General features: G+C 39.7%; 1 protein-coding gene across 2 annotated transcripts in view; it reads right to left on the reverse strand.

The window, feature by feature from the left end:
* Window positions 1–22438, reverse strand: part of REC114 (REC114 meiotic recombination protein) — a 63565-nt gene extending 41127 nt beyond the window's left edge. The window contains exons 1-2 of one of the 2 annotated variants that reach the window (XR_012494865.2): window positions 9962–10493; window positions 9532–9621 (exon numbers count right to left, since the gene is read on the reverse strand). Coding sequence is in view for 1 of the 2 variants with exons in the window: in XM_019735926.3 (XP_019591485.3) it covers window positions 9532–9621; window positions 22280–22438 (249 nt within the window). In the remaining variant the exon portion in view is untranslated. Of the gene's footprint in view, window positions 1–9531; window positions 9622–9961; window positions 10494–22279 lie in introns of those variants that run through there. The other variant, XM_019735926.3, reaches the window with a different exon arrangement.
* Between the last annotated feature and the right edge of the window lie 1567 nt (window positions 22439–24005).

The following is a 24005-nucleotide window of genomic DNA, read 5'->3' on the forward strand; positions in this document are numbered from 1 at the left end:
ACTGATTTTCACAGCCAGATGTTATGGGGACTTTTCTTCCCTGCAACGGAGTCTCGGGCTAGGGGGCCCAGCATGGGGCTGGGACCTCTTGCTCCTCTGGGGGGACCTCTGAGGTCCAGATACCCTCCCAATTCTTAATGGTCACAGGTGGGCGTGGGACCAGCCCATTCCATGTCTCTGCCCTTCCTACCAGTCTTAGCATGGCTTCTTTATGTCCTTAGTTATAGGGATATAACTGTTCAGCTAGTCTTCAGGTGGTTCTCAATGATAAGTTCTATAATTTAGTTGTAATTTTGTTGTGGTCATGGAAGGAGGCGAGCACAACATCTATCTACTCTGCCATCTTGATCAGAAGTCCCTGCACTATTTCTAATAGCTAAAAATTAAAAATTACTCAAACACCCATGGATACACAATGGACAAGTAAATTGTGATATAGTCACCAAATAAGAATGGACAATCTATAACTGCATACAATATGGACAAGACTCATATATAATAATGAGTAAAAGAAGACATACAAAAACAAGTCCTGTACTATTCATTTTATATAAAGTACAAAAACAGGCAGAACTAATCTGTATTGTCAGAAATCAGAATAGTGATTAACCTTTGGGAGGGGGGTAGTATACAGTAGTGAGCAGGAGGGAACATGAGAGAGGCTCATGGGTACTCAAATGTTCTGTTTCTTAGGTACAAACTGCCACCTATAAAATAAATAAGTCCTGGGCTGTAATGCACAGCATGGTGACTATAGTTAATAATACTGTCTTGCATATTTGAAAGTTGCTAAGAGAGTAGATCTAAAAAGTTCTCATCACAAGAAAAAATTGTTGTAACTATGTAAGGTGACGGATGTTAACTAGACATACTGTGGTAATTATTCCACAATACATACAAATATCAAGTAATTATGTTGCATACCTGAAACTAACATAATGTTGCATATCAATTATAACTTGAAAAAAGTTCTCTTTCTTAACCCGGCCAAGAAGCATATGAAAGATGCGCTGCACCAGTTTCCCAGGAACTTAGAATTAGACCACAATGACGTACCACTACACAACACTAGAATACCTGAAATTATAAAAATTGACAATACCAAGCGTTAGCAAGAAGGTAGAGCAATATGGACTATCCAGCAGAGCTGTTGGGAAAGCAAAATCATACAACCACGTTGAAAACTAGTACAGCAGTTTCTTCTAAAATTAAATATACACTTACCATGGAACCCAGCAATTTTACTCCTAGGTTTACACCCAAGAGAAATTAAAACATATGTCCACACAAAGACTTGTATACAAATGTTCATAGCAGCTTTATTCATAATTGCCCCAAGCCAGAAATAATCCAAATATCCATCAACAGGTGAATGAATAAACAAATTATGGTGAATCCATAAAATAAAATTCTAATCAGCAATCAAAGAGAACGTGATACACACAGCAACATGGACAATTCTCAAAAACATTTTTCTGTGTAAAAGAAGCCAGACACAAAGAGTACACACTATATAATCTCATTTACTTTGTTAGCAAATCAAAACTAATTGTAATGACAAAAAGCAGAGCAGAAAGGCAGAAAGTGGTTGCCTGGCAATGGAGGTAGGTGGGCATGAGGAAATTTTGGGGCTAAAAGAAATGTTTCATATAATAATTATGATGGTGGTTTATACAGTTGTATACATTTATCAAAAGTCAGTGAGTACATTTTATTCTATATAAGTTATATGCTAATAAAATTCATTTTCTAAAAAGCCACTGACAAATCAAGAAAAAAGACTTCAACATACAAAGAGTAAGTATTCGTACTCTAGAGAGAAAATGCCAGTAATACCAACAACAAAACCTCAGTATCCCGATAGAAAATGTGAAGAACACTGTGGATTTCCAGAATGCTGAAAAGCTCACAGAAACACTTGAGCACTGACTGCTTTCAATTAGGAAAAAACACAGATGTGAATCCAGTACTTGTAAACATTCCCTTACCCAGAAGCTAACTGATAAATGTTTCCAGTGTGGTAACATAAGTCACAAGTATAAAAGGGTTATGGTTTAGCAAACGGTGAGTTTTTCCAGAGCCTGGCAAAAACCAGTGTCATCAAACAACAGGATTAGGGAAAGCTGTGCTGAGATTCCCTGTATCTGCTGCAGTCATGTGTGGTCACCTCACTTCTAATAAGATTATATTCCCTTTGCCAATGAAGCAAGGAACATAATCTAACTCTAATGTGTATGAGTGAGCTTTCTCCTTTCACCCACCGAATTGCATCATTTGGTGTCAGAAGTGAGACTGGCACAGACATACCACACCACCCTTGTTGGTATGAAGTGTTGGAAGGCGTGTTGGCAAGGCAAGTGAGGGAACTGCTGCCTGAGGAAGTCTGGGTGGAGACGAGATAGATCAGAGCAGTTATGTGAGTATTTTTCTGAGTAGTCGTAAGAGTGGAGTCTACACACTATTCTTTTACGTCTGATGAGTTGAACCCAATGTATAATTTAAAGGGGGAAAGTTAAGATAGTCTAAGGCATAATTAACTGGTATCTCACTAACGAAGGTGGTGAGGATGATCACAGACTCTTAAGGAGAACTGAGAAGCCAGGGAGATGAGAGCGGTGTGAGGCATACGGAGGACCCTGTCACACGCCTCTCAGATGGGTAGTCAGCAGCTTTTCAGGTTAGTAATGCATAAGAGCTAGTTTATTTAAATTAGGAAAAGTATAAAAATAGATAAGTGAAGTGCTTCAACTCTTGCTAACCCAACTCTGTACGAGAAATAACAAAACGCACACACAAAGGGATATTCATTGATATCGATGGTTTTAAATATGGGAAGATAGTGATAATAAAGTTATGAAGAGCTCTGTCTTTCTCAATATTTCCTGAAAAAGTGGCCAAAGAAAAGACTGGTTCTAATTTAAAGAGTTTAAGTGAATGGCTTGATTTTAAATGTTTGTGTTAAATCTTTCCTCACAGAAAATTCTGAAGTTGAGACTGTGATTTGGACAAATATTTTTAAAACTAACTAGGTTAAAATTAGTGTCGGAAGGTTCCAATTTCACTTAACTAGGAGTATAATATTTTCACTGGTAAACAGTAAGACAATTTCTTTTGGGAGAATAGTTAGGTTGGGTGTGAAAAGTAAAAAGGAAAACAAAACAAAAACTATGAACCCCATCATTTCCCGGACGACCCATATTTCCCAAGAAAACAGAATTCAAATAGTCTCAAGATCATTTAACTTCTGTGTTTAAGACATAATTTTATTTAGGTGAAGACATTTGTGCTGGATCAGAACCAACTGAGACAAAAAGGAATGGCTAGAAATAGAGGCTAAAGTCTAAGGAAATAATTACCCCCATTTGGATATTTTTAGAACCTTGGCTTGAGACTTTGACTTTTGGAACCTCTGATCTGAGAAGGCAGATGCTGATAAAAGGTGGATCTTTACAGAATTACAATTAAAAACAGAGTATGTTTTTAAATTTAAAGAAACATCACAAAAGGAGTTATGAATTTTTTTAAAAGCATGTGAGAAAGGGGAAATGGATGGCAGTCACTGAGGGGTCAGTTCACTATGACCCGGAGCTCCGGCACCGGGGGGAGGGGCCAAGCAGAACTGAGAGGCAGCAAAGAAGCAAAGCAGCAGATGGCAGGAGAATCTTACACTTGAGGGTACAGCAAGCAGCAGAACTCTGTCCCCCACGCCTCTGTGTCCCACCCTGAAAAGGGCTCACAGTGCTCATCACATACCTCGCCTAATTTGAAAAAAGAAACAAGGGAGAAGAAGGAAATCACATGAGACCCAGAAGCTACATTCACTAGCTGGTGTATGTGTACTGTGTTCTATGTTTGGACAGGTATTATAAGTTTTTAAAAAGCCTACAACTCAAAAACCAAATCAGAAAATAGGCAAAGGACTTGAATGGATATTTCTCCCAAGAAGACATACAAATTGCCAAGAAGTACATGAAAACATATTTAACCTCACTAATCAGCAGGGAAATGCAACTCAAACCCACAAAGAAATACTACCTCACTTGAATGCAGGTGCTTACTGAACAAGCAAAATGGAAACCTTTGGTGTTATTGGACACGAAGCTATAGTTTAATCTGAAGTATTGAGTTCCCATGGATCTCCTAGGAGGTGGCAATCAGAAAACTAAGAAATTAAAGGGAAATTAAGTTAAATAGCTGCCCAGGTCCAAGCAGAAAGCCCAAAGTCTTGTTGACCTATTTGGACTTCTGCAAAATCATATCACAGAGGTGGCTGCCACTGGGCCCTAGCAATCAGCTTCCCTGAAATAAATGACTTTGTTTTGGTTTTGCAGCTTCCACAAAAATGTGATAGTACAAATATAGTATATTTTAATCCACGCCAACAATTGGATTCCCCTACTAAAACGGAAGTGGTTAAAACTTTCCATGGCTGTCCTGTCCCTACCTTTTATGGGAAAAATTCTAAAAATATATCACCACCCAGAATAGTATGAGGGGAGAGGGTATATAAATGTAATACTAACATGAAATTGCAACTGAAATGTATTATAATCCAAATCTGTTTGTTCTTCTAAGTTTTGGTTCTTATGAAACAGAAAAAATACTATGAATAAATTGCATGAGCTGACAAAAACTTTTTTAATTTAGGGGTTAAAATGCTTTAAAGATATGTGTATTTTTATTTTCGTCACACTTATACATGTACATAATTTTAAAAATCAAATACTTCTTCAATAAAGGTTGATTCAGTTAATAAATGAATATTTTAAAAATTTATTGTATCAACAGAACTAAAAAAATGAAACCATCTCAACAGATCCAGAAAAAGCATTCAACAAATTTCAACTCCTAGTCATGATTAAACTAGATTAAATATGATTAAACGCCTATTCAGCAAACTAGAATAGAAGGGAACTTCCTCAACCTCATAAAGGGTATCTACAAAAACCCTACAACTAACATTACACTTATTGATGAAAAGACAATGCCTTCCGCCTAACATCAAGAAGAAGGCAACTCTTGCCATCTCTACTCAACATTGCAAACAATGTCCTCGCCACTGTATTGTGGGGAAAGCGACGGGGGAGAGTGTAGAGACTGGAAAGGAAGAATGGAAAATCACGTATTCACAGACAACAGGTCATCAATGTAGAAAATCCTACAAAAAATCTACAAAAAGCTGTAGAACTAATAAATGAGTTCAGTAATATCACAGGATACAAGGTCAACATGAAAAAAATCAATGGTCTTTCTACACACAAGCAACAAACTATTAGATACTGAGATTTATAAAACTCTATTTAGAGTCACATAAAAACTATGAAGTATTTGTGGATAAACTTAGCTAAATATGTGCAAGACCTATCGTGGAAATTACAAAACATAGCTGAGAGAAAGTATATAAAAAAATAGAATAAATAAAAAATATAAATAAATGCAGAGTTATAACATGTTCATGGATCTGAAGACTCAATATTAAGATGTTAATTCTCCTCAAAATGACTTACAGATTAGGGGCCGGCCCGGTGGCTCAGGCGGTTGGAGCTCCATGCTCCTAACTCCGAAGGCTGCCAGTTCCATTCCCACATGGGCCAGTGGGCTCTCAACCACAAGGTTGCCAGTTCAATTCCTTGAGTCCCGCTAAGGGATGGTGGGCTCTGTCCCCTGCAACTAAGATTGAACACAGCACCTTGAGCTGAGCTGCCTCCTGGATGGCTCAGTTGTTGGTTGGAGCGCAGGCTCTCAACCACAAGGTTGCCAGTTCAATTCCTCGACTCCCACAAGGGATGGTGGGCAGTGCCCCCTGCAACTAAAATTGAACACAGCACCTTGAGCTAAGCTGCCGCTGAGCTCCCGGATGGCTCAGTTGGTTGGAGCGTGTCCTCTCAACCACAAGGTTGCTGGTTCGACTCCCGCAAAGGATGGTGGGCTGTGCCCCCTGCAACTAGCAACAGCAACTGGACCTGGAGCTGAGCTGCGCCCTCCACAACTAAGACTGAGGGACAGCAACTTGGAGCTGAACGGCGCCCTCCACGACTGGGATTGAAAGAACAACTTGACTTGGGGAAAAAAAAAAGTCTTGGAGGTACACACTGTTTCCCAGTGAAGTCCTGTTCTCCTTCCCCAATAAAATCTTTAAAAAAAAAAAAGATTTACAGATTAAAAGCAATCCCAATCAAAACCCCAGCAGTCTTTTTTGTAGAAAAGCTGATTCTAAAATTTATATGTAAATGCAAATGACCTAGAATAGCCAGAACAACTTTGAAAAATAACACAGTTGACGGCATTATACCACTGATGTCAAAAATTACAAAAAAAGCTAAAGTAATCGAGACAGTGTGTCATTGGACTAAGAACAGATATATAGGTCAACAGAACAGAAAAGAGGGTCCAGAAATGGACCCACACATACATGATAAATGGATTTTCAACAAAGGTGCCGAGGTAATTCAACAAGAAAACGCTAGCTTTTCAATTAATAGTGCTGCAACAATTGTCATCTGCATGCAAAAAAATCAACCCCGACCCAATTAACTCAATGGTTCCAGAAGTAGATTCCTGAGATCCATGATTATATTCCACATTTCAATACCACACTGCTTTAATTGAGGGGAAGAAGGCAAGCTTCACAAATTAATAATAATAATATTAAATAATACTAAAAATTCAAAATGGGCCATAAGCTTAAATGTAAGAGCTAAGACTATAAAAATTCCAGAAGAAAACAGGAAAATGTCATTGCAATCTTGTAGTAGACAAAAATTCCATAAATAGCATACAAAAAAGCATGAATAAAAAAATAAAAAAATTGGACTACAAAATTTTAGGTTTCTGCTTCAAAAGACAGTGCTAAGAAATGAAAAGACAAGCCACAGAGTGGGAGAAATATCTGCAGAATACATTTCTGATAAAAGAGCTGTAATCAGAGTAAGAACTCTTAAAATTCAAATATAAAAAGACAAAATTAAAAATGGTTAAAAGATATGAACAGACCCTTCATCAATAAGATATACAAATAGCAAATACATGAAAAGATGTTCGATAGCCTTAGTCATTAAGAGAATGCAAATGAAAACCACCATGAGCTACCACTACACACCCACTAAAACAGTTAAACTTAAAAAGACTGACAATACCAAGTGTTGGTGAGGACGTGAAACAACTGGAACTGTCATCGTTGCTTCTGGGACTGTAACTTTGCAAAACAGTTCTGCAGTTTCTCATAAAGTTAAACACAGATAGACCATACGACTCAGCAAGTTCCTCTCTTGGGAATTTACCAAAGAAAAATGAAAATACATGTTCACATAAATGCTCGTATACAAATGTTTGTGTCAACATCATTCATGATAGCCAAAAATGTAAACAACCCAAATGTCTATCAAAAGTTGAACGGATAAGGGGCGGCCGGATGGCTCACTTGGTTAGAGCGTGAGCTCTCAACAAGGTTGCCGGTTCAATTCCCGCATGGATGGTGGGCTGCGCCCCCTGCAACTAAGATTGAAAACAGGCAACTGGACCTGGAGCTGAGCTGCGCCCTCCACAACTAGATTGAAGGACAATGACTTGGAGCTGATGGGCCCTGGAGAAACACACTGTTCCCCAATATTTCCCAATAAAAAACGTAAAAGAGTTGAATGGATAAGCAAATTAGGTTTACGCATACAATGGGATACTATTCAGTAATGAAAAGGAATGAACGGTACGGATGAATCTCAAAAAGGTTACCCTAAGTGGAAGAAGCCAGATACAAAAGAGTACGTATTGTATGATTTCATATATATGAAATTCAAGAAAAGGCAAAACTATGATGACAGAAAGCAGAGCAGCGGTTTCACTAGGTGCCGAGTGGAGGCAGAGGAAACTGACTGCAAAGGGGCAGGAGGAGATTTTGGGGGTTAAATGAAATGTTCATATGATTGTGGTGGTGGTTATACAACTATATACATTGATCAAAAGACATCAAACTGAACACTTAAAATTAGTGAATTTTATTTTATGTAAATTATACTTCAGTAAAGGTGATTTTTAAGTAGAGTTTGAAGATTTTAAAAAATATTACTCAATATCTACGTTATATATACATATGCAACCTACTCCAAATTGTAGTTATTCTTATTTCTCATAGTAGGTATCTTATAACTTGATAAACTTGGTTTTGTAACTGCAGTGCGAAAATCATTCTATCCATATGTACGATACAAAGAAACCTTTACCATTTTATAACAACATTTACCACTGGTGCAAACAGATGGTGCAGAGACAAAGCACAGGGTGGCCCCCTGTTGACTGAGGAAGCCAAATGGCTTTAATGTCACCATTCAGCGAAGACCCACAATATTGACAGGGAGAACTAGCTGCGTTCTAGGCATCCTTCAGTCCACCATCTGGAATGTTCTTTACTGGAAGCTGAAGAGAAATCTTATCTCTTGCAACTGATGCACAAACTCTAACAATGGCAGATAAAGCAAAACAGTCCAACCAGGGCTGCAGTTTTGAAAGTCACAGGAACACAAAGGTGACTCTGCAGGTCACCTCACATTCAAGGATAAGGCACTATTCCTCTTAATGGAGAGATGAGCCGTCACAGTGCACGACTGTGGGGTGCTGCCATCACTTATAATACAATATGTAAGGGAGTCTCCAAAAATTCATGTCTTTTAAACATATTTGACCTATTTGTTTATTGTTATTTCTTCCTACTAGAATGATGACACACCACAATGACAGGGATTTTTGTTTCTGCTGTTCACTGCTATCCCGGGCACCCAGAACAATGCCTAGCATATAGCAATTGCTCAATAAATATTTGTTTAATGACTAAATTATGCCTCTGTAGATATTCAGTAAATATTTGTAGAAATTTGTATCTATGTAGATATTATTCACAACTAAATGATGTAATAACCTTCCCTTACATTTCCTTTCTTATACAATTTCTTTGATTGGAAGTTAATAATTGTCTTGTTTCCTCAATCATTTTTGTTTCTAAATACCAATTAAACTTTCAAGCACGATGATTCTTATTTTCTTTTATATATTTCTTCATTACAAAAATTTCCTATAGTATTGGTGTGTATTTAGAATAAAGACCAAATGCTTCTTTATACAATTAGAGTCGGATAGAGGGCTATATCAAGTAACAATAGCATGCTTCAACTTTTCTTTTAGCTATTTCTTCAAATCTATTCCTCTGTCTATGCTCTTTACCCTATCTGGAAAATCCTCCACACATTTCTCTATAAATATAGCCTGTTTTCAACACAATCTCCCCAATTAAGACTCCTTTTCAACACTGGTTAATTTCAATCCTTTGATCCACTTCAACTCCCAACAAAAACCTTAAACCCCTTTAGGGCAGGCAATATGCAGTATGTTTTTCCCACTGTTACAGAACATTCCATAAATGCTTATTTGCTGAATCTGATGGATTTCAGTGAGACTAAAGAAGCGTGAGGAAACAAAAGTTAATGTAAAGCTACAAAGATAAAGAAAGAAATTTGCATATTCAACTATATGCATAAAACCTACCAGTAGTGTCTGTCCTTGGGAAATGAAGAAATGACCTGATACAACTATGGTGAGAACAAGATACCCAGATTCTTCACTGGAGTCAAAAACCTTGAAGGGGGGGGGGGGTAGAGAGAGAGAGAGAGAGAGAGAGAGAGAGAGAGAGAGAGAGAGATTTATTTCTGTAATAGTAATAAACTTATCATACTGATAACCAAACTATCTTCTCACATTGATATTCCTACCCCGGTGGTTCCTTTCTTCCCACTTAATCTGTAATCATTCCCTTACAGTTTCAAGTTTATCCTCATATAAGGGCTAACAGTCAGGCTTCTTCAAAATGTAACAAAAACCAGTATTTTGAAACAGAAAGAATACTAGATTGAGAATCAAGAGATGTGGGACCCCAGCCAACCACTTTTCAGTTACATTTTAATAAATCATGCATTACCTTTGGGCCTCAATCTCCTTTCTGTAAATGGGGATAACGCTTTACCAGTGCACGTGAGACTGCACAGCCCCCGTCTCTTCAGCCACACAATGTCATATTTCATAACCCCACAGTTCCTTATTTCATAATCGCTCGAAACCTGGTGCTTTCCTTTGTATGAGCTTTAATTCCGGAAACTTCCTTCAGAGACAGCAGGTGCATATCCTTTGCCCACGTCTCCATCCCTTCCTGCACCAAGCCGTCCAGAACTCCAGTTCTCTCCTGGACTGTGAGATCACGGCCACGCACGGCAGAGGAACAAAACAGGAAGACCCGCAGTTCCTGACACTGTCAAGTGTTATACCAGTCCCACATTTTTACATGGAGAGTAATAAATATTCACCTCATTTAATCCACTGTAATTTACATTTTCTGTCACTCAGAGCCCATCTAAATCCTAATACAAAATATAACCTAATCACTCTTCCCACAAGCTGCGCGAAAGAATAACTCTCCCCCTCCACTTCTTCTGCCTCTGGCCGCCCCTCCTCCACTCCGGTTCAAGCCGTTGTTCTCAGTCTAGTTGTGTAGGACACAGCTCCCTGGCCCATGCTATTATTAGGAGCCTTGTGCTCCCTCTGCTGAGGAAGTCGGTCGCCGGTCGTTCGCCGGCCACTTGAAAAAATAACACTTGATGACACCCTAGGTCTTTGTAAGAGAAGCAGCAGTGTCCAGCAGCATGGGGACTGGCTTCAGGGGGGCCCGAGTTTTAGAGTCAGCTCTTCCACTCCCTATGTAAAGCGTCAGCAAGCTGCTCAACACACAGGGCCTTAGCTCCCTGTCTCTAAAATGGTAATAAGACCTAAAGAGTTGTGAGAATTAAATGGGAAGAGGTTTATAAAAATACTTTCGAAAGTGTAAAGTACTATATAGTACCAGTATTACTTTGTCAACTGTTCCCTCTTCCCCGCCCTTCCTTCAGAATTGGGGCATGAGGATGCACTGACCTAGACAGTCACCCCAGAGTTTCTGATTCAGTAGGTGGAGCAGGACCCACGAATCTACATTTTCAGCAAGCACCCCCAGAGAATCTGTTGAAAGTAGTCTGCCCAACACACCTTGACAAACACTGTCTAAGGATAAGGCCCTGCCTATTGCAATCCTGTGCTTGAGTGCCCCAATTTAAGATTGTGACGAAACACAAGGACAGTTACAAAGCCTCTCCAGTGCCTAAGTGAATGCCAAGTACCCAGTAGATAATTTAATAATATTATGTTGAACTGATGAAGGGGAAAAAGACAAAGTGGAACTGAATCAAATGACCGACCCACTGTGAGTTTCCACTTCTGCTCAACATAAAGTAATTGGGACTGAATTTACCCTCCTGCCCAAAATAAACAAACAAATGAACAAAAACTAGACAAATTAGAGGAAACAATAGTTTTCAAGACACTGGATTGATGTAATAAAGGACATGATTCCTGAGAAGTAATGGCAACCAAAGGAGGTGAGCCTTAGCCTTGCACCCGATTACTTCTCGAAAAAGTTTTCAGGCTGAAGTCCTAGGAGGAGCCTAGGCAGAACCTGGCAAGGGGTCCCTGAGTTGAGGCGATAGAGTTGCGGGTCCAGGGAGGTCAGTGTGTCTAGAGTCTGCAGTTCAGAAAACGAGAGAGAGGAGAGCTACACAGAAAGTGAACTCCCGATACCTGCAGAGACCCCTTAAGTCTTCAGCACACCTGTGTGTGAGCAAACACCCAGAGCCTAGGCAAAGAGCCACCTACAAGGATTTAAGGGAATAATCCCAGAAGCTCACGCATGGCACGGAATAGTGCCTGTTCTCATTATCCAGAGTGAAAAACCTCATAATTTAAGGGACTTTGGGTACAGTACTCTGAAGAGTTTGCCTCAGGAATGGGAAAAAGATTAGCTACCCTAATCCCACCTGACAAAGCCTAAAAGACTTAAAAGGGTTAAACTGTTTTCAGATAACTTATTCCAGAAAAAAAAATCTTAAGAATATTTATAGAAATACAAAAATATCCTGTACCCAACAGGGTAAAATACACAACATCAGGCATCCAAACAACAATTACAAGGCCTGTAGAGAACTACTATTTTAAAAATAATTGTTGGACTTCAGGCAAGATGGTGGAGTCAGTTAACGCTGGGCTTGCCTCCTCCTATGACAACATCAAAATTACAACTAAATTAGAACCACCTGAAGACTAGTTGAACAGAACTCCTGTAACTAAGGATATAAAGAAGAAATCATGCCAAGACTGGTAGGAGGGACAGAGACAGAAAACGGGCTGGCCCCATACCCACGTGTGGCAGTAAGGAATTCTCAGCTATGGAGGTTTCCATGAGGAGTGAGGGGTCCCAGCCCCACACTGGGCTCCTCAGCCCAGACTACCAGTGCCAGGAAGAGGAATCCTCACCCCTGGCTGTGAAAATCAGCAAGGATTCCATCCAGAGGAGAAAGGGCTGCTGGAGTCCCATGCATTCCACTTAAAGGGCCCGAGAGCAGACTTACTCGCTGACAGACTAACTTGCTCTGAGTTCCAGTGCTGGGGCAGCACTTGAAAGCACCAGGGAGCTATAAGGAGGAACTGACTTGTCTGACTTTAGAGCGAGGGCTGGGGGGGCACCTCTCTCTGAGACCAAACTGCTGGCAGGCACCGTTGTTCCTTGTTGAGCCCTTCCCCCACAGAGCCAGCAGGCAGATGCTATTGTTCCTTTGCTGACCCCATCTGCATCCAGCCTGCAGGCGCAGGTGGGCACCAAGTCTGATTCTCCATCAAACTCACCTCACCTTGGTGATTCTCTCAGAACCTGCTTTACCTAACCCATGCACCAGCCCAAACCTCTTTCAGTGGCTGTTCCCTACAAGTTGCCAGCCTCAGCCCATGCTGCTGACTGTCCTAAAATCTTTCAAAGGTCCACAAACACCAAACAGGCAGTGGCTGTCTGTGGTGTGCCCTATAACTCTTCTTAAGCAGCCCCCGGCACTAGTGCCTGTCGGCCTCAGTATACAGCATAGCCTCTCCCAGGTGCCTCCAAGCCCACTACAGGTAGCTACCAAAAACAGATCACTCTGTAGCTCCAACCAGATAGCCCCAGCCTGGGCACAGGCAGTGACTGACATATGTCTGTATTGGAGCTCCTCTCAAGAGGCTCCAGAACCAAGAAACCCAGTGGCTGGCTTCAGACCACATCAGAGCACCAATCAATTAGCTCCACAAATGACACACCCAAAGGGTGGACTCAGCAGGCACCAGAGCCCCACTACAGCATATCCCACAATGTGGGGTCAACTCCTGCACAACAGCTTATCCTCTGAAGTCACGGTCAAAACTCACAGACAGTTAGCCTGAGGGTCAATTCCACTCAGTGATGGCCAACAGCAGTCAAGGACCAACTACAACAGGAGGGCACACACAACCCACACCAAGGACACTCCTGGAGCACCCAGCTCGGGTGACCAGGGAAAGCGTACCACTGGGTTCCACAGGACACCTACCACATAAGGCCACCTACCAAAGACTAGGAGACCTAGCAGATCTATCCAATACATAGAAACACACAGAGGGAGGCAGCCAAAATGAGGAAACAAAAAACATGTCCCCAAAACAGAACAAATCTCCAGAAAAAGAACTAAACAAAATGGAGGCAAATAACCCACCAGACATAGAGTTTAAAACACTGATTATAAGGATGCTCAATGAATTTGGTAGAAGAATAGATGAACTCAGTGAGAATTTACAGAAAGAGATAGGAACCATAAAAAAGAACCAGTCAAAAACGCAGAATACAACAACTGAAATGAAGAATTCATTACAGGGAATCAACAGATTAGATGAAGCAGACACTGAATCAGCAATTTAGAAGATACGGTAGCAGAAAACATGCAATCAGAACAGCAAAAAGAAAAAAAATTTAAAATGAGGTTGGTTAAGGGACCTCTGGGACAACATCAGGTGTACAACATCATAGGGGTACCAGAAGGAGAAGAGAAAGAGCAAGGGATTGAAAACCTATTTGAAGAAATAATGATGGTAAACTTCTCTAATCTGGCAAAGGAAATAGACATACAAGTCCAGGAAGCACAGAGTCCCGAACAAGATGAACCCAAATAGGCCCACACCAAGACACACATCCTAATTAAAATACCAAAGGTTAAAGAAAAAGAGAGAATCTTAAAAGTAGCCAGAGAAAAGCAGTCAATTACCTACAAGGGAGCTCCCATAAGACTGTCAGCTTATTTCTCAACAAAAACTTTGCAGGCCAGAAGGGATTGGCATGAAATATTCAAAGTGATGAAAAGCAAAGACTGTGAGAAAGATGTTAGGAAAATCTGCCTTCATTGGCTGATATTATCTTTTGTCTGTTAGCTTTTTGTTCCCTTGTTCCCCCACATGAGAGACTGCATGTGAGGTATTGGTTAGCTTAGGGTGAAGAAAATTTCTCCCTGGAGGTTCCTCAAAAAATTATGAATAGAATAACCGTATGACCCAGCAATCCCTCTCCTGGGTATCTACCCAAAAAATCTGAAAACATTTATACATAAAGACACTTGTGCTCCAATGTTCATTGCAGCTTTATTTACGGTGGCCAAGACATGGAAACAACCAAAATGTCCTTCGATAGATGAATGGATAAAGAAGTTGTGGTATATATACACAATGGAATACTATTCGGCAGTAAGAAAAGATGAAATAGGACCATTTGTGACAACATGGATGGATCTTAAGATTATAATGCTAAGCGAAATAAGTCAGACAGAAAAAGCAGAGAACCATATGATTTCACTGATATGTGATATATAAACCAAAAACGACAAAAGAACAAGACAAACAACTGAGAAACAAAAACTCATAGACACAGACAACTCATAGACACTCTGGTTTAGTGGTTACCAGAGGGTAAGGGGGGTGGGAGTGGTAGAAGAGGGTAAAGAGGATCAAATATATGGTGATGGAAGGAGAACTGACTCTGGGTAGTGAACACACAATGGGGTTTATAGATGATGTAATACAGAATTGTACACCTGAAATCTATGTAATTTCGCTAACAATTGTCACCCCAATAAATTTTTTTTAAAAAAGAAAGAAATGAGAAAAAAAAACCCACAACAACACCTTTTGCAATTGCAACAAAGAGAATAAAATACCTAAGAATAAAGTTAACAAAGGATGTGAAGGTCCTATATACTGAAAACTACATATTATTAAAGAAACTGAAGACAACACAAAGAAATGGAAAAATATTCCATGTTCATGGACTGGAAGAATCAACACAGTTAAAATAGCTGTATTATCCAACTGGAAGAATCAACAGTTAAAACAGCCATGTTACCCAAAGCAATGTACAGATTTAATGCAATCCCCATCAAAATCCCAATGGCGTTTTTTTAAAAAATAGAACAAAAAACATCAGATTTGTATGGTATCACAATAGACCTCGAATAGCCAAAGCAATCCTAAGAAAAAAGAACAGAGCTGGAGGTATCACACTCCCTGACTTCAATTTATACTGTAAAGTGATAATAATCAAAACAGCATGGTATTGGCATAAAAAAACTGACACAGAGACCAATGGAATAAAACTGAGAACCCAGATATAAACCCACATATACGGGCAAATAATATTAGACAAAGGAGCCAACAGCATACAATGGAGAAAAGACAGCCTCTTCAATAACTGGTGCTGGGAAAATTGGAAAGTCACATGCAAAAGAATGAAACTAGTCTGCTATCTGTCACCATATATCAAAACGAAATAAAAACAAATCAAAGACCTACACATAAGACCCGAAACAATAAATTGTATAGAAAAAAGCATAGGTACGAAACTTACGGACCTTGGGTTCAGAGAGGATTTTATGAATTTGACCTCAAAGGCAAGGGAAATAAAAGCAAAAATAAATGAATGGGACTATATCAAACTAAAAAGCTTCTGCGCAGCAAAAGAAACAGCCAACAAAACAGAGAGAACCAACCGAATGGGAGAAGATATTTGCAAACAACACCTCCAATAAGGGGCTAATATCCAAAATATGTAAAGAACTCATACAACTCAACAACAAAAAAACAAACAATCCAATTAAAAAATGGGCAGAGGACCTGAACAGACATCTCCCAAGAAGACAAACAAATCATAAACAGATGTATGAAAAAATGCTCAACTTCACTATTAGGGAAATGCAAATCAAAACCACAATGAGATACCACCTTGTACCTGTTAGAATGGCTGTTATCAACAAGACAAGTAATAACAAGTATTGGAGAGGTTGTGGAGAAAAAGGAACGCTCATACACTGCTGGTGGGAATGTAAAGTGATACAGCCACTATAGAAAACAGTATGCAGGTTCCTCAAAAAATTAAGAATAGAATTACCATACGATCCAGCAATCTCTCTTGGGTACCTACCCAAAATGCCTGAAAACATTTATCCATAAAGCTGTATGTACCCCTATGTTCACTGCAGCACTATTCACAGTGGTGAAGACATGGAAACAAGTGTCCTTCAACAGATGATTGGATAAAGAAGATATGGTACATATATACAATGGAATATTACTTGGCATAAGAAAAGATGAAATATTGTTATTTGCAACAACATGGATGGATATTGAGGTTATCATGCTAAGCAAAATAGGTCAGACAGAAAAACTTGAGAACCATATGACTTCACTCATATGTGGGATATAAAACTGAAAGCAACAAAAGAACAAAACAAACAAAAAATCACAGACACAGTTTAGTGGTTACCAGAGGGTAATGGGGGAGGGGGATGGTACAAAAGGATAAAGGGGATCAAATATATGGCGATGGAAGGAGAACTGACTGGGTGGTGAACACACAATGCAATATATAGATGATGTATTATAGAAACGTACACTTGAAACCTATATAATTTTACTAACGAATGTCACCCCAATAAATTTACTTTAAAAATTTTTAAATGGCAGTAACTACAAATATATCAATAATTACTTTAACTGTAAATGGATTAAATATTCCAATCAAAAGACATAGGGTGGCTGATTGGACAAAAAAACAAGACCCAATCATATGCTGCCTACAAGAGACCCATGTCAGATTGAAACACATATGCAGACTGAAAAGTAAAGGCATGGAAAAAAAATATTTCATGCAAATGGAAATTTTAAAAAGCTGGGGTAACAATACTTATATCAGGCAAAACAGACTTTGAAACAAAGGCTATATCAGGAGACAATGAAGGATAGTTCATATACAAGAGCCAAGATGTGGAAGCAACCTAAGTGTCCATTAATAGAGGACAGGATAAAGAAGATGTGATACGTATATAGAATGCATATAGGCCACAAAAAAGAATGAAATCTTACCATTTGCAACAACACAGTTGAACCTAGAGGGTATTATGCTAAGTGAAATAAGTCAGACAGAGAAGGACAAATACTATATGATTTCACGTATATGTGGACTCTAAAAAAAAAAAAAATGAACAAAATAAATGAACACTCAAAACAGAAACAATTCATAGATACGGAGAATAAACTAATGGTTGCCAGATGAGAGAGGGGTTAAGGACTGGGTAAAAAAGGTGAAAGGATTAAGAAGTACAAATTGGCAGATACAAAATAGTGACGGGAATGTAAAGTACAGCATAGGGAATATAGTCAATAATATTGTAAAAAATATGTATGATGCCAGGTGGGTACTAGACTTATCAGGGGATCAGTTCATAAATTATATAAATATTTAACCACTATGCTGTACACCTGAAACTAATATAATATTGAATGTTAACTGTAATTGAAAATTTTTTGTAATTTTTAATTAAAAAAATAAAACAAAAAATAATAATTATCATGGAGTTTTAATGAATCTTAAATTATCCATTAAAAATACTATTATTTGTATCATTTTTACCCTGTATGTTAATATCCAAATTCCTCACATAACTGAGACACATAATTGAACTGCTATTCCCCATATGAAATATTAACACTTCTAAGACAAACAACATAGTGGTTAAAAGCACATCTTTTGGAGATAGGAAAACCAGGGTCTGAATTCTTTCTTCTCACTTATTATCTCTGTGTCCCTGGATAAGCCACTGAACCTCTCTGAGTTTTAATTCACTTACCTATAAAATGGGTATCATATTTGCTTCATAGGGCCATTATAAGAAATGTACCAAAGCAAACACTTATAAATAGTAGCTATCATGTCATAATTATTACATTATCATAAAGGAAGTTCAGAGAAGTTACCATTCAAACATTTACTAAGCACCTATCATATGCTAGAAAATATGTAAGCACTAGGAATAAAATTTAAAAAAAGGACAGTTAAGAAGACCCAAAGTATATCTTATGCTGAACTCACACTTAAAAGTTCATTTCAAGTACACACTTCATATTCTGTTTCTTAATTTCTAAGTAGGGCAATTATTTTACATTCTTCCTATAAAAATTAAGGAATGTTATCCTTTTGAAAGGAAAAAAATAAAACGTCGAAAATAAGATTGAAAATAGGACGTTGTCAGGTTCAACCAGTTAGGGCATATCTGAGAAATCCGTGGAATCTGAAAAATGTGGTAAAACTTTAAAAGCAACCGGCAATTAAAACCACCTTTCAAAATTATTCTCGAATTAGTAGACTAAATTATATTCAGACATAAAAAACACAAAAATGGACCAATCTGTTATTATGATCATCTTTTTCAGAAGGGCTGGGCTAACAGATGTAAGGAATTAAAATCAAGTTCAAGTTTGTATTTCAAAAATTTGCTCATTCCACTTAAATGACAGATGGCTTAAATATTAACCCCATTAATAAAATGGCTGCATATTCATTATGAACCTGATTGCTTTACCGCATTCATTTTATTAATTTGATTACCTGGCTGCCCATTTCATTCAAGGTCTTCTAAACCCTTGCTTTTCAAAGTGCGGTCCTAGAATAAACAGCATCAGCATCACCTGGAAACTTGTTAGAACTACAGAATTTTATTCCCCATACTAGCCCTACTGAGTCAGAATTTGCATTAAAAAAAAAATCCCCAAGTGATTTCTGTACACACTGAAGTCTGAGTAGCATAGTACTAAACCGTTGATTTCTTTCTTTTAGCATCACGAAAAGTTTATTTGCTTCCAAATGGTGGTTTATTTGTCTCCAGATAGTACATTTTAATAATAATAATTCAATTCAGATGAATAAATCAAATCAATAGACACATATATATTAGATAGTCTATATAAAATATTTGTGTCCCAGACTTGACCTAACCTCTCAACTAGGACTTCACGTCTTAAAAGTCTCGTTGTTCTAGTCATTTTTTCTCTTGAGTCAACAACATTTTTGCCTCAGCATATGGCCACATGATGAAAGTCTTCTCTGTAATTAAACAACTAAAATACTAGGAGCAGATTCTTCACATAATTTCAGAAAAAAAAAAGAAAAACTCAAAACAGGTTCAACCAAGGTTGAGCCTGAAAGTTCCCTAGAGAAAACCAATGACCAGAATGACTCTGCCCTCCACAACAATATATTTTTATGCTTTACCTAACATTTTTTTTACTGTAGGTAGCACATATTTTTAAAATAAGAAATTCACATGGGACTTAGTGCAGTTCTTTATATAGCTCATCTTCTATTATTACTATTGCACAATAGTCACAGTGCACATAAAATAGAACAAATCTTGTTTTCTCTTTCGTTTCTCCAAAAAAAATGACAGACCTAGGCTGAAACTGATCCCAGCAGGTAGGATGGTTCGGCATAGATTCAAAGGAAGGTACAAATGTTCACTTTTCAAAAGCACTGCAAAAGCCAACCTCATCTCTTTTCACTGTAGCCGTGGCTTTATGCCAAACATTTGAAAACTGTTGAAAAGTGCTGTTCTGTATAAGCAATTATGAAGAGCTTTGCAAAAAGAAGGGGGACAATTGCAATAACAATCAACTCCTTAGAATGGTCAAATGCCCATGGCCTCTGGGTTGCAGGATAAGAATCTAAGAGTTACTGGCTTCCTCTGAGCCAATGCACCCACCCAGAGGCCTGAGGAGAAAGGGTTTGGAGGGTGTTAAGAGAAGGTATCAAAGAATCTCTTGGGCAGTCTCAAAAATTACATATGCCCTCAAACATCCCCAGTTTTTAAATAAGATCCTATTATTGATTAGTCACCCTTGAATTTAACTTTTTGTTCACCTCATTTTGCATTTGCAGCCTATATAACAGCATTCCACAAAAGTACAACTAGGTATTTGATGCCTTTTTTGTGGTCCTAGATATACTGATTTCAAGCTTCAAATAGTGCCCCTGGCTCTAATATTCTAGAATTTGGTGAGCAATTCATTAAGCTGTCTCTACTCACATTCACAGCCCAGTCCCTCAGAAGAACTGTCCGTGCACACTGGCTTCACTTCCTCACCTAAATCACTCTTCAGCCCACCACTCTGGCTGCCACCTTTTCCCAATACTGAACCTTCTCTTGGTAAAGACCTACAGACCTTCATGTTGCTAAACCCAATGGACATGCCTTAGTCATCATTTTGCCTCGCTTTGCAGCATCATTCAACAAAGTTAATTGTTCTCTCCCTCTTGAAATAACTTTTGGTAGCTTCGATGGACCTGCATTCTCCTGGTTGCCTCCCAACTCTGTCCCTTGTCAATCTTTAGGACTGTGTCTCCTCTACCTGACCTACAAATGCTACCTTGGGGCTTGGTCCTGGAATCTCATACAATCTCATAACTAGAAGCATCCCCTTCACACTGACATGCCAATTGCACATTTACATCTCCAGACCAGGTCTTTCTTCTGAGTCTAGACCGGTACATCCAACTACATATTCAACAGCTCCACTTGGATGCTTCATAAACATATTTAAACTCAATACATTCAAAACTGAAGTCTTGGATCTTTCCCTCACTGTTCCTCCTTCAATGTTTCCCATCCCCAAACCATCTACCCAGCTGTTCCTGCTAGAAACCCAGGAGTCCTTTACTTTCACCACTTGTACCCAGTCAGTCTCCAAGTCCTTCTCTTTTGGCCTCCAAAATGTAGCTTTAATATGCCCAGTTTCCCACCTCTACTGCCATCCTCCACTCTCACCCCCGCCCTCCAGTCTAAGCCATCATCTCTCGCCTACCACATGGCAATAGCACTCTAAGTCATCTTCCTGGATCTACTCATATTCCCCTTCAATTTCTTCTCCACACCTCAGCCAGAGTGATCTTTCAAAGATGGAAATGCTTCTACTTAACACCCATCAGTGGCTTCCTACTGATTCTAGGATAATGTTCATAAGGCACCTGCCTACCTCTCCAGACAACCTCATCTCACGCTATTATTCCCTGTGTTCTCTATAAGCCCCCGCCTTACTCTTTTTTTTCCTGTCTGCTACACATGCTGAGGCTTCCCCAGGTGCAAGGCCTAGGAACATGTTGGATCCTCTGCCTGGAATATTTGTTTCTTTTACTTGTCTTCTACCCACTGCTGCCCAGACCACACCAACACACACACTCACATGCATAAGCCAAAACCCCAGGGTCCACGTGCAAGAGCCAAACTAGACCAAAAGGAACTGAATGCTAGCAACCTGTGGTGTTAAAACAGAACATAGGACAAAAACGTGATAAAAGCAAACCCTCATGTAACTTTATACAAGGCACTGTTTTAGGTGATTTGTGTATATACATATTATATATATATATATATATATATATATATATATATATATAATATATATACATACACACATATATATACATATAAAATACAACAATCTTATGAAGTAGGTACTATTATGATCTCTATGTTAAGATAAACAAGGTACAGAGAGGCTAACTTCACCAAAGTCCCAGAAATTGTGTGGCAAAGCCAGGGCTCAAACTTAGACGGCTTCTGTGTGAAGGCTTGACTGCCTGTAGCCTGACAACTTGGTTAGGGACTGTTCAACCCCCCCTTCCACACAAGGGATGTGGAACTGGTTTACATAATAATGGTTTTTGGATAAACTCTCCACTAGATTAAAAACATAAATGAGGGGAGGGACCACTTATACCTTCTTCACTGATACATCCCCAGCCATCTGAATAAAATCTAAAACATCACTGATGCTCTATATAAATATCTACTGAATATATGAATGTTTGCTGCTCCCTTGCAGCATCTACTCATGTTCTATGTTAGCTATCGGCTAACCATTCCTGCCAGTCCCTCCGTGTCACCTCCTCCTGTTCGTGTGGCCTTGGGGGACTAGCAGCGTGGCGACAGCGGCCTGTCTTCCCTCCTTCCTGGGGGAGGGGGTTAAGAGCCTCGAGGTCTTTCCCGCTCTCAGGCCTCACCTTCCACGTGGGGGAAGAAGCCATCCCAGCTTCCAGGCCAGACCCAGGTGGCTCTCCCGTGCCCGAGGGCATAAAGCGGCCATACCGCTGCAAAGGCCACTGCACTGCGTCTCCACCAGGAAGGCCGAGACCCGACAGCTCCTTTCCCGCCTCCGCCATGTCCAGCCTTCTGGCGTAGGCAGCTGCGGGCGCCTGCTAATCAGCGCAGCTAACCAATCAGGAAGCGAGATGACCCAAGGCCCACCCTTCCGTCTAGTGCAAGCCAATGGGAAGGCCCCGAAGCTCCTGCAGGGGGCTCTCGGGTTGTGGGTGTCTTTGTCCTTTGTGCTCCTCTCCTCTGAGGCAAACTGGAGGTGGTAACTTGTACCTTGAAGCAGGGCCGTGCCGCTTATCATTGGTCATTGGCCATCCCCTTTGCAGCACTCAGGCCCTCCCCTTCCCTCAGGCAGCCCCTGTCACCGTCCAGCGCTGAGGCATTTCCAAAAAACTGGCTGACTCCTTGTAATTTCTACACGCTGGACTAGGCCGCTCTCCCATGCTGTCTGGACAAGTGTGGTCTTCCTCACAGCCACCTTTCAGATGACAACGTCCCTGCCCACTTCTCACCCACCACAACACAGCCCCAATTCCACCCGCCATTCCGGAACTCGGGTTATTTCCTCATCCTCCTGCAGTCCCCTGGACGTAACTGCTTCCAGACCGTCACGTTCTCTCCAAAGGAGAGGAGCAAGTGGGTGGGATGCTGCCAGAAATAAAAAGTGTGCCCCAGTCAAACTAAATGACAGGTCCGGGTGATTTATAGTCGACGAAGCACTTCTACATCTGTTATTTCATTTGTCCTCCCAATAACCTTGGTGATGAATTAAAGAAGCAAAACAGATTATTTCCCCCATTGAATACATGGAAGCAATATAAGGTCCTGAGAGTACAAGCGATTTGTCCAAGAGTACACAGCCAGAGTAGAACTGTGGACGTCACAATCTCTAAATGTGTCCACCCCATTTGCAAAGAATTTAAGTATTCATCCAGTCTGTGTCAAATCAGAAGCAATGTATACAGAAGATGGAGGCTATATTAACCAAACTCATAAACTAAAGTTATAATGCACACAGTTTTTAAAACTATGCATGCCAAAGGGTATTAAATGCATAGACAATGGTTAGAGAGGTGATAATTTATTCACTGTACACATGACTGATTAAATATCAGCAGTGTGTAGCTATGCTAGTCACCACAGGGGTTACAGAAATGGGTAAGGCAGGCATCTAGCCTTTTAGGACCTCAGGATCTAATAAGGAAGATGGAGAGATACTTACGATACCTGACAGTTAATGCCACGTGAAAGGTATAAACCACGTGCTCAAAGGATTCAGAGGCAGTAAACATCTATGAATAGGAATGGCAGGGAATACAAAAGAAACCGGTATTCTGTATGGAGGGCAAGTTGAGAAGCCAAAGTTGTAGAGATGAAGAGAGTGACATAGGGCCAGAATGCAAGGTTTTTAAGGAAGATGAGGCCACAAAGGTGAGTTGGGCAGAAAAGCACTGAACAGCAGCTAAGGAGAGTGAATTTTAGTTGGTAGGTAGTGAGGAGCATGGAAAAACAATTTTATTTTTTTTTTTAAGATTTTATTGGGGAAGGGAAACAGGACTTTATTGGAGAACAGTGTGTACTTCCAGGCCTTTTTTCCAAGTCAAGTTGTTGTCCTTTCAATCTTAGTTGTGG

Source organism: Rhinolophus sinicus, chromosome 3 (assembly GCF_057876585.1).
Source record: "Rhinolophus sinicus isolate RSI-liver-muscle chromosome 3, RSI-T2T, whole genome shotgun sequence".
Classification (NCBI taxonomy): Eukaryota; Metazoa; Chordata; class Mammalia; order Chiroptera; family Rhinolophidae; genus Rhinolophus; species Rhinolophus sinicus.